Here is a 13,436-nt window from a genome sequence, read left to right on the forward strand (position 1 = left end):
TTGCCTTGAGGAGATTTCGATCACCTCACCTAAATCCGCTTTGAGAGGTTTCACCTCACCCATGCAGATTCGCCTTGAGGAGATTGAGGAGATTTTGTCTCACCCAAATGCTCTTTGAGTGGTTTCACTTCACCCATATTCACATTGAGGAGATTTCACCTCACCTAAATCCGCTTTGAGAGGTTTCATTTCACCCAGATTCGCCTTGAGGAGATTTTGCCTCATCCAAATGCTCTTTGAGTGGTTTCACTTCACCCATATTCGCATTGAGGAGATTTCGCGTCACCCAAATCTGATTTGAGAGGTTTCACCTCACCCAGATTCACCTTAAGAGAATTCTGCCTCACCCAAATCTGCCACATAATCATTAAGTAACAATTTGTAGAAGTCGTCGCCTAATTGTTTTTTTGTGAGAGGTTATCACATAAGCATTAACCGACAACACATACAAGTCATTCTCTAATTGATTTTCAGCGAGGAAGTTCAAGTTGTCACACAACTATTAAGCGACAACCTGTACAAGTTGTCACTTAATTGATCATTTGCAAGAAAATTAAAGCTGTCACATAAATATTAATCGACCATTGATAGAAGTCGTCGCCTAATTGATTTTTAGCGATGAATTTCAAGTTGTCACATAAATATTAAGCGACAACCCGTTGAGCTCGTCGCCTAATTGGCCTTTTGCGAGAAAATTAAAGTTGTCATATTAACGTTAACCGACAACTCGTAGAAGTTGTCGCCTAATTGGTTTTCAGTGAGGAAGTTCAGGTTGTCACATATTCATCAAGCGACAACCTGTAAAAGTTGTCGCTTAATTGGTCTTTTACAAGGAAATTGAAGTTGTCACATAAACATTAACCGACAACTAGTAGAAGTGGTCACTTAATTAGTTTTCAGTGAGGAAATTGAAATTGTCACATAAACATTAAACGACAACTCGATAAAGTTGTCGCCAAATTGATTTTTAGCGAGGAAATTCAAATTGTCACATAAACATTAAGCAACAACTCGATAAAGTTGTCGCCAAATTTATTTTCAGCGAGGAAATTCAAATTGTCACATAAACATAAAGCGACAACGTGATAAAGTTGTCGCCAAATTGATTTTCAGCGAGGAAATTCAAATTGTCACATAAACATTAAGCGACAACTCGATAAAGTTGTCGCCAAATTGATTTTCAGCGAGGAAGGTAAAGTTGTCACATAATTATTAACCGACAACTCACATAAGTGGTCACTAAATCAGTCTTCAGTGACAAAAATCTAGTTGTCACATAAACATTAAGCAACAATTCACAGAAGTCGTCGCCTAATTAATCTTTTGCGAGGAAGCTAAAGTTGTCACATAAATATTAACCGACAATTGGTAGAAATTGTCGCCTAATTACCATTTTGTGAGGAATTGGGTGTCGCATAATGTCATATGGGCGACAACTGTCAATTTCTTTCAAATTCCTACTTTATGTGACAAATTGGTTGTCGCCGATGAGATCATGTGCGACAACTGAAATTTCCTCGTATTTGCCAAGCTTTTGCGACTAATTTTGGGTTGTCACAATGAAATTCCTCGCTTTTGCTATTTTCTCTTGTAGTGTATAGTATATAACCTAACAATTATGAATAACCTAGCCTAACTATTTTAACGGTTTATGCATCCACCTGTATTTAAATTATTTTCTTTTGCTGTGAGTCGGTGTGGAGATGATCTGCAGCGGGTTGTGGTGGCAGCCGATGCACGGGCTGGGCCTTAGGCTACATTCGGGCTAGGGTTTTTGCCTTAGGCCCATAGTATTAATTCCAATTATTTTTTCTATTATTTCTCTTTGTTAGGGAGCTATGCACTTTATGTTCTTTAGAAAATCTTCTGATGTAATACCAAAGGAAGAGACCTGTTTTTTGATGTATAATGAGTGGACCTAGTTCTATGTACTACTGTGTGTACTACCACGTCTTCTTATTTGTTTATAAATGGCAATGGAAGGGTATGTAATGACCACTCTAGCTTGAGATGAATGATATTGCTGCCCTCATGGGTTTGATTCCCAAAAAAAAAAAATGTATGATTGATTTGATCTGATCTAACTTTATTTTTTTCACAAAGATAATCTTTAATTGTCCAAATCCATAAAAAAGAAAAGAAAAAAAAAGAGTATTGTCTAATAAGAAATAGGAGTTCTATATGTACGAATAATACAATATTGTTTAACTAATAATTACTCACTATTAACTAGCTAGTTCAAAACTAACAATGTTATCAACTTTATCATGTAGATAACTATCACAGGCCGGTGGTCAAGTTTGTAAAAGCCTTTAGGTGTGGAACCCCCACACCCGGATTTGAATCCCACCGACGCTGATTAGAGTTAAATCCTAGTCTATTCTTAGTGGTCAGGGGGGAGAAAGCATTCCAACATGATCCCCTGGCACGGATTAGTCTCTGGGTCTAGAAAGTCTTTAAGGAACGGCCGGTATGATCTCGATCATAAAAAAAAATAAAAAAATTGTCATGCATGTAGATTTTGATGTTAGGTGTGAGATTTTATTTTAAAACTCTTAGTTTTATTAGTTGTGTACACCTACTTATACACATGCATAATATTGTTTCTGTTATGTTACTTTTGATATGGAATTGCTTATTCTGCATCAGACAATATAGAGTTGGGATTTGAGGATGCCGATGGTAGCTGGTAATTTTGATCCAGGCAATAGAATCTTATATATTGAACTCCGAACTATTGTATGAAGGTTGGAACTTGGACGAGAAAATGTAAGAAAACTTAGCATTCCGACTCCTAAATAAGGTTGGAATTTGGATGAGTGCTTCCCTCTAGTCTTTGCTAATATTTTTTTTTAACAAATTACATATAAGTTATTGACAAAAGATAACTTAACAAATACATCCTTTAAAGATTGAATTAAACATATAAGGACTAAATCGTACAAATAAGGACAATTTGCTCTCCACTTGCCACATGTCATGAGTTAATTTATTTTTTTACCCTTAACTGCTCATTTAAATATTAAATTAAACATATAAGAACTAAATCTTACAAATAAGGACAATCTGCTCTCCACTTGCCACATGTCATTAGTTAATTTACTTTTTTACCCTTAACTACTTCTTTTGATTTCTAATCCCTTTATGTTACTTATTTATTTTATTTTTTTAGAATAATCCCTTTATGTTACTTCTCAAAAGAAAAAAAAATCTCTTCCTTTTACACGTTGCTAAGAGAGAGAATCTCAGAGCTCTTTGTCATACTTCTTTTTCTTCTTTATTGCTGAACGTGTGCTCGGTTCAGTAGCAGCTTCATTTGAAGTAACAGTAGCAAGAGCAGTAGCAAGAACAATAGCAGTAGCAGGAGCAATTAGATCTGTCAATCCATGAATGAAATTGAAGCCTCCAGTTAAATCCCGGGTAGCAAGAGCAGTAGCAGTAGCATGAGCAATTAGATATGTCAATCCATGAACGAAATTGAAGCCTCCGGTTGAATACCGGGTACCAAGAGTAGTAGCAGGAGCAGGAGCAGGAGCAGTAGCAGTAGTAGGAGCAGTAGCAAAATTTAGAGTTTCAAGGCACATATAGAAATAGGTAAATACCCAAAGCCTATTCTGCATCATCCATGCATCTAAAATTTAGAAGGCATATTCAGCAAACAAGAGAACCAAAAAAGTTCCTAGATAGGAAGATAGGAACATGTTTCGATGCTGACTACCCAGATGCATTCGATATGAAACCAACCAATGCAGTAACAGAGAAGTGGAAGCCAATCAAAGTCGTAGCTGAAAAGAATTGAAATTAATATCAGTTGCAAGAAACCAATTTGCCATAGCCATAATCTTCAATGAGATCATCATATGCATTTGAGTCGTAGTTCAAGGCTAACTAATTGAAATCGACATAATCTATCTAAAATATGCTGTCAGATCTACAGGAATGATGACAAGTCTAAAGAGGGTTGCCAACAGAAGAGCAGCCATGAGTGGAAAAAATAATGGTCTAATTGTCCAAGTTCACATGGAACATGTCATTGGAATCTAATTGAATTTTGGCCCCTTGTGTCATTGTGTGAGAACAACAAGTCCAAACACAATGAGAAAAAAAAAATCTGAAAAGCAACTATAATACCACCGTCACAAGCAAAAGCACAACTAGGCCTCCAAACTAGGCCTCCAAACTAATAGCTATTATCTAAAGTCCCAACAAGTGACACCACATTTAAGTACAACCGCACCACAAGCAAAAGCAAACTCAAGTAAGCATCAGAAAAAAAAAAAACTGACTTATCTACAAACCAAACAAACCCAAATATCATTTCCAGCTTCTCTGCACAAACGAGATGTAGAAGACCATAATTTATGCTGCTACTGTATGTGCCAAAGTCAATGTGTCAAAGTCTCAAATTACAAGACTCAGTAAGCACATAACAAGACCTTTGATCAGCCACAGCTGACTCCAATAATTACTCCTAAAACTTGAACATGAGATCACACAAGAGACTTGAGCTCAACCCATATTTAGCAGATTAGCTGCTTAACCGAAATTCAAAAAAAAAAAAAAAAAAATACACAGGCAACTAAACTATTTAGGACAAACTATCATCCAAAAGTAAATTGATGCGGCAAACTAAACTGCTTTCAGAAATCATTTTCCTTCATCTCCAAATCTAAACTACAAATCATTTTGTAACCAAAAAAACTACAGTTCGTTCAACTTTTCTTTTTCTTATTAAAAACAGAACTTCTTGAATCCCAGAAAATAGCCAAACTAACAATTAAACTCTCATTCTCATAAATCCCATATCCCATCTCATAAAACGTCTCAATTCATCCTTAACAACAAGTTGCAACCACAAACTAAACATCAGTGATAGCCCAAAATCAACAGCAACTGACCAATTCCTCATCAAATTTCAGAAATTTGATGTTTCCGGCAGTCGATTCAGTTGATCTTCACTGATCGAAACCAATAAGAGCTTCTCGCAGATCACAACCAGGTCAGAATCATCCGAAACGACGCGGTCATGATCGGCAGCGCCGCCATCCCTCTGTTTCGGTCGTCGGTGTAAGAGCGCTTGGACGAGGCGGACTTCTTTGACGCCTTGAGGAGACGACGCGCCGGCTTCCGGTACTTTTACCTCTGTTTTGGGGTTATTATTCTATCCTACAGTGGCATCATTGTAATTTTAACGAAAAATTGTTCAAATTTGTAATTGCAGATGAAACATCAGGGATTAAGCCGGAAACATCAAATTTCTTTGGGTCTGAGCTCCTTGTCCTTATATAAAACTTATACAAAGGTGGGTTTTCTATTTTTCAATCTTTGGTCTATTACTTATATATGTAATTTTCTATTAATAATATGTGTTGGATACAATTCACTCATCACTCATGAGAAAAGTGATTCACTATAAAACAAGAAGCCATTGGCTATTGGTGCTCAGAAGTCAGAACCTTCATTCTAAAATGGCAGCTATTGATGCAACGTCAGGATATGACCGAGTGAAGGAAGTGAAAGAATTCGACGAGTCTAAGATCGGAGTTAAAGGCCTCTCCGATGCCGGCATCACTTCCATCCCTCAATTCTTCGTCCACGACCCCAAAACCCTCTCCGACCTCAAACCCTCGTCCAAATACACTGCCGCCACCCTCCCCACTATCGATCTTTCAGACATCAACTCGGTTACTCACCGTGCCAAAATTGTTGAGCAGATCAATCTCGCCGCGAAAACATGGGGTTTCTTCCAAGTAATCAACCACGGCGTACCCGTTTCGGTACTCGATGAGACGTTGAAGGCTGTTAAAGCGTTTCACGACCAGCCCCACGAGGTGAAGGCGAAGTACTACAAGCGAGAAGAGGGAAAGGGCGTCATGTATGCCAGCAATAACGACTTGTACCGTACAAAGGCGGCGAGCTGGCATGACTCGTTGCAGGTCTGGATGGGCCCACAGCGTTCCGAGGCGGAGGAGATCCCTGAGATGTGCAGGAATGAGGTGGTTGCTTGGGATTTTCATGCAACCAAGGTGGGTGAAACTGTGATGGAGTTGCTTTCAGAAGGGTTAGGGTTGGAAGCCGGGAAGTTCAAGGAGCTTACGTTTTCGGATGCGAGGGTGATTGTTGGGCATTGCTATCCCTATTGTCCTCAACCCGATCTCACAGTGGGGATTACATCGCATACTGATCCTGGGATAGTGACAGTTCTTTTGCAGAACCATGTACCTGGGTTGCAAGTTAGGCATCAAAATGAGTGGGTGGATGTCAAGCCTGTGCCTGGAGGTTTGGTTATCAACATTGGAGATCTTCTTCAGGTACATCGATCTAACTCAGAGCTTGATGTATGTTTTTCTTCGTTTTTTTTCGATTTGATCATACTTTTGTCTTGTCACAGTAATTCTATGAACCTAATTCCATCTTGACTAAATAGTTTATTTTTTCAACTTGTCGGCAGGTTTTTTTTTTTTTTTTTTTGTCTGAATTCTTGTCGATCGGCAATATGACTTATTATGTTAATTATAAAAAAAGAAAAAAAAAGGTTCTTATATTTTCTTGTTTGGGAAACTAACATACTAGTTCATAACTTTCCTTACTTTACCGGCCACACCACAGGCAACCGCTTCATGGCTAGCCCGTGACTTTATCTTTACTGAATAAGTGAGAACATACTATTAATCTAAATATATTATTAAGTCTGAAAACCACCACTGGTACTCGAGTTAGCTAGTAAGAGTCTCTAGGTGTAGAAACCTCACATCTGGGTTCGAATCTTGCCGAGGCTGATTGGAGTTTAAGTCCAAATCTATTCTCGATAGTCAGAGGGGAGGAAGCGTTTTGATATAATCTCCCGGTACTCTCAACCTAGAAATTTTTAAGAAAAAAATAATAATAATTAAGTTTGAGAATTTACTGATATATATACACATACACATATTCGTATTAGGTGGGATGGTATTATTAAATATCTATAGGATTGAATGATTGATTATTGAGGTTCATAGCTAGCCTCTTTTGCATTATTGCACATACGAAACTTTGTATTTTTGTTTTATTTTTAAAAAAGGCATAAAGGTGAGAGAAGGAATAGTATGTTGTATTATTTTTTTTTTCTTATTAGAATATGTGATATGGATTTGGTATAATCTAAGTACCTACAGATAATCTCCAATGGCGAGTATAAAAGCGTACAACATCGTGTGTTGGCCAACTCTTGGAAGGAATCCCGAATTTCGATTGTCATGTTTTTGAACCAAGGAAAGTGGAAAGAAGATGGTTACTGTGGACCTCTCCCTGAGCTTTTATCATCTGAGAAACCACCAGTCTATCGTAATTTCACAGTGCAAGAATATGTTGAAAATTTCTACAGCAAGGGACTAGACAGCAAATCTCTTATTGAAAAAATCACAATAAAGAAGCATAACTAGGGAAAAAATGGAATCAGCGTCTTGTGTACTGTTAAAGGGTAACAAATAATCGAGTGTATTATTAGATTGTTATAGCTTCTCTTAGCATGTTAATTTGTAATAAACATCCTGAGATTTCTTGAATGTATTGGAGGGAGGGAGACTGCCTTTACTTTTTCTTAAATGATTATTAGTGAGCAATAATTCTTAGTGTGTTCAGTTGTTTTAAGCATTATTACCAATCTTAGAATAAATTATGCACCAGTCTCTCATGCTGCCAAATATCTAAACACAATGCGAATCAATCGCAAATAAGTATTGACGTAGTCGGAAGTAACTTGAGTTTACAAGCAATAAATCCTAAAAAGATAAGTCTGGAGTCCACCAAAGAATTTGAGAAAAAACTCTCATTTTATTAAATTTGATATGATAAACTGATCTTCATACAAATGGTGCTTATATAGGCATCCAAGTCATAATCTAATCATAATCATAAACTAACAAGGAATTCTAGCAAATTCAAATTAAAAAGAAAACTAAAAACCTAAAATAAAAAGAATCCTAAAACAAATGTAAGAGTGTAAGACTAGCCTAAAAATATTAAATCGCGAATCAGATCTTGTCGTTCCCATTCAGAATGGATCATGCGTTTGAGACAGACATTCTAGCCAAAAGTTGATCCAATCTAATTCACAATAAGACCTGACTTTTCGCACGAGAAACCCGAAAAATCCAAAACCAAATCTTCTTGAATATTTCAGTGGCTAGTAACCTCATTACACGTGAGTTACCTATTTTCTAATCACTCTTCTTGGTTTTAGGCCGCTTCTTTACTTTTCTGGTTTTCTGGCTAAACCGGGCCTATTTTCGTCCTACATCATTCTCCTCCACTATGAAAGAACTCGCCCTCGAGTTCCTCTTGAATAAAAGACAAGAATAGGTAGACAAGAGACCCGAGAAAAAATTATACAATTGAACCTATGAGTCATTGACCTAATCTTTTGCAAATTTTGATGGCACAATCATGAACCCAACGCCAAAGATGAGTCTGTCATATGCATTTTGGCTCTCATAGGCAACCTTAGTAGATTCTTCTTGGCTCTTATTGCATTCTTGAATGACATCTGGTTCTGAATGATGTATTTCAGGTTCCAAGACTTCTTCATTACTAATAACCATGTCTACATGAGCAATTGCATCTTTAACATCTTCTTGGTCATCATGGACGATTTCTTGTGGAGCTTATTCCATTAGAAATTCTTCCAGCTTTTCTTCAGATAAACTATTAATCTCAACATGCAAAGAAAACTTGGACTTCACCTTCTTCTCGAAAACCTTAGGAGGATAATTCTTGATTGAAAAATCTCTAGGCAGAAATTTTTTCTATAAGAAGACCTTTCGTCTTCCACCATGTTCGAACACGCTCTTTTCCTTGCCTCTAACGAGAACGCACTCTTTTCCTTGCCTCTAACGAGAACTCTGCAACTGATTCCACCAATAAGCAGCATCATTCTTCAGCTTCTGAGAAACCATCTTAGCCTGCTTATGTTCTGGAACCTCCATGATCTCAAAGAATCTATCCACTTCAACCTGCCAATCCAGAAAATCCTCCACGCTCAAGTGACTAGAAAAGTAAGGAATATCAGCCTTGGTTATTATTGAGATCCTCGGAATCATAATGAATTAATTATGTGGTTTTGGAAGTCCAGGTACCTATTTGATTGCTTTGAAAATTAAGATACTATTCTGTCCGGTCCGAGAAAGTTCAGACCCCACTTATGATAAAAAAAACCTAGGGCCAATTACATATAAGGCCATTTTTGAATATTTGTTTAGCCATAGGGCCACAAACTATTTTTTTTCCCTTATAAGGCCATTACATTAAAAATTGTGTTATATTTTAGATATAAAAACCAACATATTTATGTAAATGCCACTAAAGTAAAAAGTCAACAATCATTATCTCTCTCCTCTCCGGCCAGGTCTCCAGCAGACCTTCGGCAGGTCTCCGCCAGACCCCCGGCCAACTCCGGCAAAGTCTCCTGCGACCACAAAAGCTACTGTCACTAACACCAAAAGCTACTGTCACTAGTAACAAAAGCTACTATGGTGAGATTTTCGACAACCTCCGATGAGGTTACAAAAACTACTGTCACAAGCACTAAAAGCTACTCTTACCAGCAACAAAAGCTACTGACTCAGGCAAGGTCTCGAGCAAAATTTCCAGCAAGGTCTTTGGTGAGGTTACAAAACCTACTGTCACCACTAAAAGCTACTCTCACTAGCAACAAAAAACTACTTTCACTAGCAACAAAAGCTACTCTCACCAGCATCGAAAGCTATTCTCACTAGCAACAGAAAACTACTCTCACTAACAACAAACGCTACTCTCACCAGCATCAAAAGCTACACTCACAAACAAAAGCTACTGTCACCATCAACTAAAGTTATTCACACCAACACTAAAAGCTACTTTCATCAACGCCAAAAGTTAATCTGACTAACTCCAAAAGCTACTCTGACAAACGACAAAAGTTACTTTCACCAACAACAAAAACTACTACCAAGCAGAATAAAAGCTACTCACATAACTAAAAAATTTATTTACATAGATTGAGAAAGTTATTCTCAGCTATCAAAGCTACTTCCAACATCTGAGATAGTTATTACTAACTGATACAAAAGCTATTCTAAAACATCAAAACAAATATATATTTACAATGTAAAATGGTTGAATCCAAACATTCCGATTTCAACCAAGCATAAATGCAATTAGGCACAAATTCAGTTAAATCGTCCGAAACCAAGAACAACCAGTCTATTAGGAAAAGAAAATTTTTGTTTCTTCTTTAAAATCACTCAAACTCATACGAGGAAGAACATTCAAATGAATATCCAAATGAATCTAAATCTACACAAAAATGTGAACATCCAAATGAATCTGAATCTACCATAAACCAAATGAACACATAAAATAAGAAACTCAATCACCACAAAATATATAAATTCATACCAGGAAGAACATTCATCATTAACCAAAGAAGAAGAAATCACCAAACCTCATGCAAAACAAATCAAATCTTAAACAAAAATAAAGAATCAAGTACATGTTCGTGTTGTCAATTATTCCCAATCAAAACAAATCAAATGAAGGACCTGTTAGTCCCAATTATTCCCAAAAAAAAAAAATTGAGCTAGTTGCTCGCCGGAGAGGAGCAAAGAGGCTCAGGTCCGACATAAACTCAAGAAATTGTTCATGTGGTCGCCACTGCCAATGGAGGATAATAGGAGAGGTCAAGCTAAGGTTCCTCCCTCTGGCCTCCGGCGCTCAGCAGCCTTTGACCACTAGAATTCTGGATTTTAACCAGATCTGCGAAGCAGTTAAAGAAGAAAAGCTCCGGCTCCGACATGCTTTAATTTTCTCATCATATAATCGCATACCAGTTCAGTTCCATTCGAAGAGGGCAGAATCAAATGCACCTAGTCAATTCTAATTCTATAAGATCGAGATCCAAATTAGAATATCTGAATTCATTTAAAACCTTATGCAAGAAGCCAAGAAGACGAACCTCATTTTCTTCTCTTTGACTGAGAGTGCCTGCGAAGGTAAGCTGTAACGCCCCAAGCTGTACCTCACCAGCTTAAGCACGTCACAGTGCCGCGAGTCTCTAAAACATAAACCGAACGCTCAGTTTACATTCTAGAGGACCGCTAGGCATTTTGTGTGAAAAACTTTTCGCAAAACACAGCGGAAGCTACCAATATTTTTGAGGTGAAAATCTTTGAATCACTAAGTTCAATTTGTTCGTCTAGACTTGAAATGAATGCTCACTCAGGAGGTACAAAATTCAAGGAATAAGAATTTAACTAAGTTTGACACAAGAATAGTTTCACTCGAGTTCCGAGATACAAAATTCTAGAAATAGATATTAGAATAAAGTCCAGAAGACGGTTTACCAAACTTGTTCCGCACACCCAGCTCCGTCCGCCATTGTCCCGTCACTTGTGCACAGTACCTGCATCCACACTGTTGTAGGGGTGAGCTTTCGTTCTCGCTGCTCTACAGGAACTCTACCACGACTAGGTTTGAACCCAGTAAATATATAATTGGGATCCCAGTATGAAAACATGCTTAAACCAAAGACTCTAAGAAACGACAAACTTTATAAGAGTGATTTCTGACTCGAAAATCGATGCATGATACTCAATTGAATACGCGCGTTGAATCTTACCCGATGGCTGGTCCCATAGATCCACTACACGACCTTACCTCAATTTACTTTCTCACCAGGTAAGTGTAGTGAGAGCGTCCGCTACCTAGCTACACACACGTACCGAGTAAGTTATTATGGATACTCGGACGACTGGCATAGCTAACCCTCCGGAGGTTTAGGGAATCGAACCCAAGGAAGTTAGTACCCCTTTCGCTCTCAAGCCATCACATTTCTCACGATTTGGCATCGCATTTTAACATAATCAAACCATACCACTTAACATGCATCACTTTAATAAAATATACAAGAAAACCACTAACCGAGGAGAGTCCTGAATCCCTACCTGGATTCCGATGCTTTCTCTCACGTACTCCGAGAGTCGCAAACCTTCCGTTCCTCGGATAACTAGAGTCCTAAGTTCCGACATTTTGATAGTTAATATCTCAATGAACTAATAATTGAAATCTCGACGATTACAAATCGTACAATTAAGTTTTCCTGGTTTGACTAGGAGTTGACCAATTTGACCATGTTTGACCAATCGCAACAAGTTCGATAATTAACCCAAATTACCAAACATTCACTTAAAGTCTACGATATCAACCAAATATATATTAAGTGCACCCGATCTACTAAGGCCACCCAATATATATATATATATAATTTCTTTTCTTTACTCATTATCAAACCGCAAAATACACAAACAAACTAATAACGACTTCACTAACGAAAGATCTCAAATTTACTTAATAGTTTTGTTGCATAGTAATTCGACGGAATTTACTATGGACACCCAAGCTTCATAACCTGACCATTTTTCAAACTTTTCACAATTATATACACAATTAATATCTTCCATTGAAATATTTATTCCTTGCCAAGTTCACCAGCAATATTTATCAACCATCTTAACCAACACGAGCAGAACATCAACAACCAAACCTTAACTAGTCAGCCATGCCTCCACAATCACAATCCACTCAAGTCAACACACAACCCATTGACTTATGACCGGGATATTTCAATCTCAACCAAACCACCCAACTCAGTTCATCAAGTTTCGATTGTCACAACAAGGGTAATAAGGTTCGAATTATACCTTCAAGAACCGATTTCAGCCAAACCCAGTTTCCTACACACTACCAAAGCTGGCTAGAGGGAGAACTGATGAGTTCTGCTGCTACAACCTAGCGTGATCCTTGATGGCTGGCCTACAGATGCTGTCCAGCCAGAAACGAAGCCCAGAAGTGACGAAAGAGCCGCCGGCGTCGAAGAACACAACAGCCCGAGACCAAACCCAGAAACGAAATCGTCAACACTCGATCAAATTTGAAAACTAATTATACTGACATGTAGAGCTTGACGAGAGGATGAAGTTCCCTACCAAAGGCATCCCAAACGGTGGCCGGAGTCGCCGGAAATTGCAGAGGTTGCCGAAGACAGTTCGGAGCTTATCGTCGTCTGCTCTCTGTTCACAGTCGTTGCATGTATAATCTGAGACCATAGGGACTTAGGCGACGGCGAGACGAAGCATTTTCCGGTGGTCCGCCGCGGAGAGATGGCCGGAGGGGCGATTTTCGGTCGGGTCGCGAGTTGCAGTTCGGGTCAGAGAGCTCTCTCGGGTGTTCTGGATCAATCTGACTTAGTCCTCCTCCCTTTAAAGTGAAATTGATGGCCCAGATCAATCGGTGGAGAGGATAAACGGCCCAGATTGCACCACCTAATTTCTATTTCTTTAATAAATTTTCTAAAATCCCACAACTTCGAAAAATAACGATAAATGGCCCGAGTATCCGAATAATTCTCCGAAAATTTCCACGAA

At 38.2% G+C, this 13,436-nt stretch overlaps 1 protein-coding gene across 1 annotated transcript; it reads left to right on the forward strand.

Moving 5' to 3' along the window:
* Positions 1-5,370: 5,370 nt before the first annotated feature.
* On the forward strand, positions 5,371-7,584 carry LOC133720890 (1-aminocyclopropane-1-carboxylate oxidase homolog 4-like). Its single transcript, XM_062147375.1, has 2 exons — positions 5,371-6,311; positions 7,155-7,584. The coding sequence occupies exons 1-2, from the start codon at positions 5,394-5,396 to the stop codon at positions 7,419-7,421; spliced, it is 1,185 nt and encodes a 394-aa protein (XP_062003359.1). The 5' UTR covers positions 5,371-5,393; the 3' UTR covers positions 7,422-7,584.
* The last annotated feature ends 5,852 nt before the right edge of the window (positions 7,585-13,436 follow it).

The sequence above is a fragment of the Rosa rugosa genome, chromosome 7, assembly GCF_958449725.1.
Source record: "Rosa rugosa chromosome 7, drRosRugo1.1, whole genome shotgun sequence".
Taxonomy (NCBI): domain Eukaryota; kingdom Viridiplantae; phylum Streptophyta; class Magnoliopsida; order Rosales; family Rosaceae; genus Rosa; species Rosa rugosa.

What these genes read in the sequence shown, in the direction of transcription:
- LOC133720890 (XM_062147375.1), top strand. Translation starts at nt 5,394, where the DNA reads ATGAGAAAAGTGATTCACTATAAAACAAGAAGCCATTGGCTATTGGTG. An exon ending in ACATTGGAGATCTTCTTCAG is followed by an intron (nt 6,312 to 7,154) that starts GTACATCGATCT and finishes AAGTACCTACAG; the next exon opens with ATAATCTCCAATGGCGAGTA.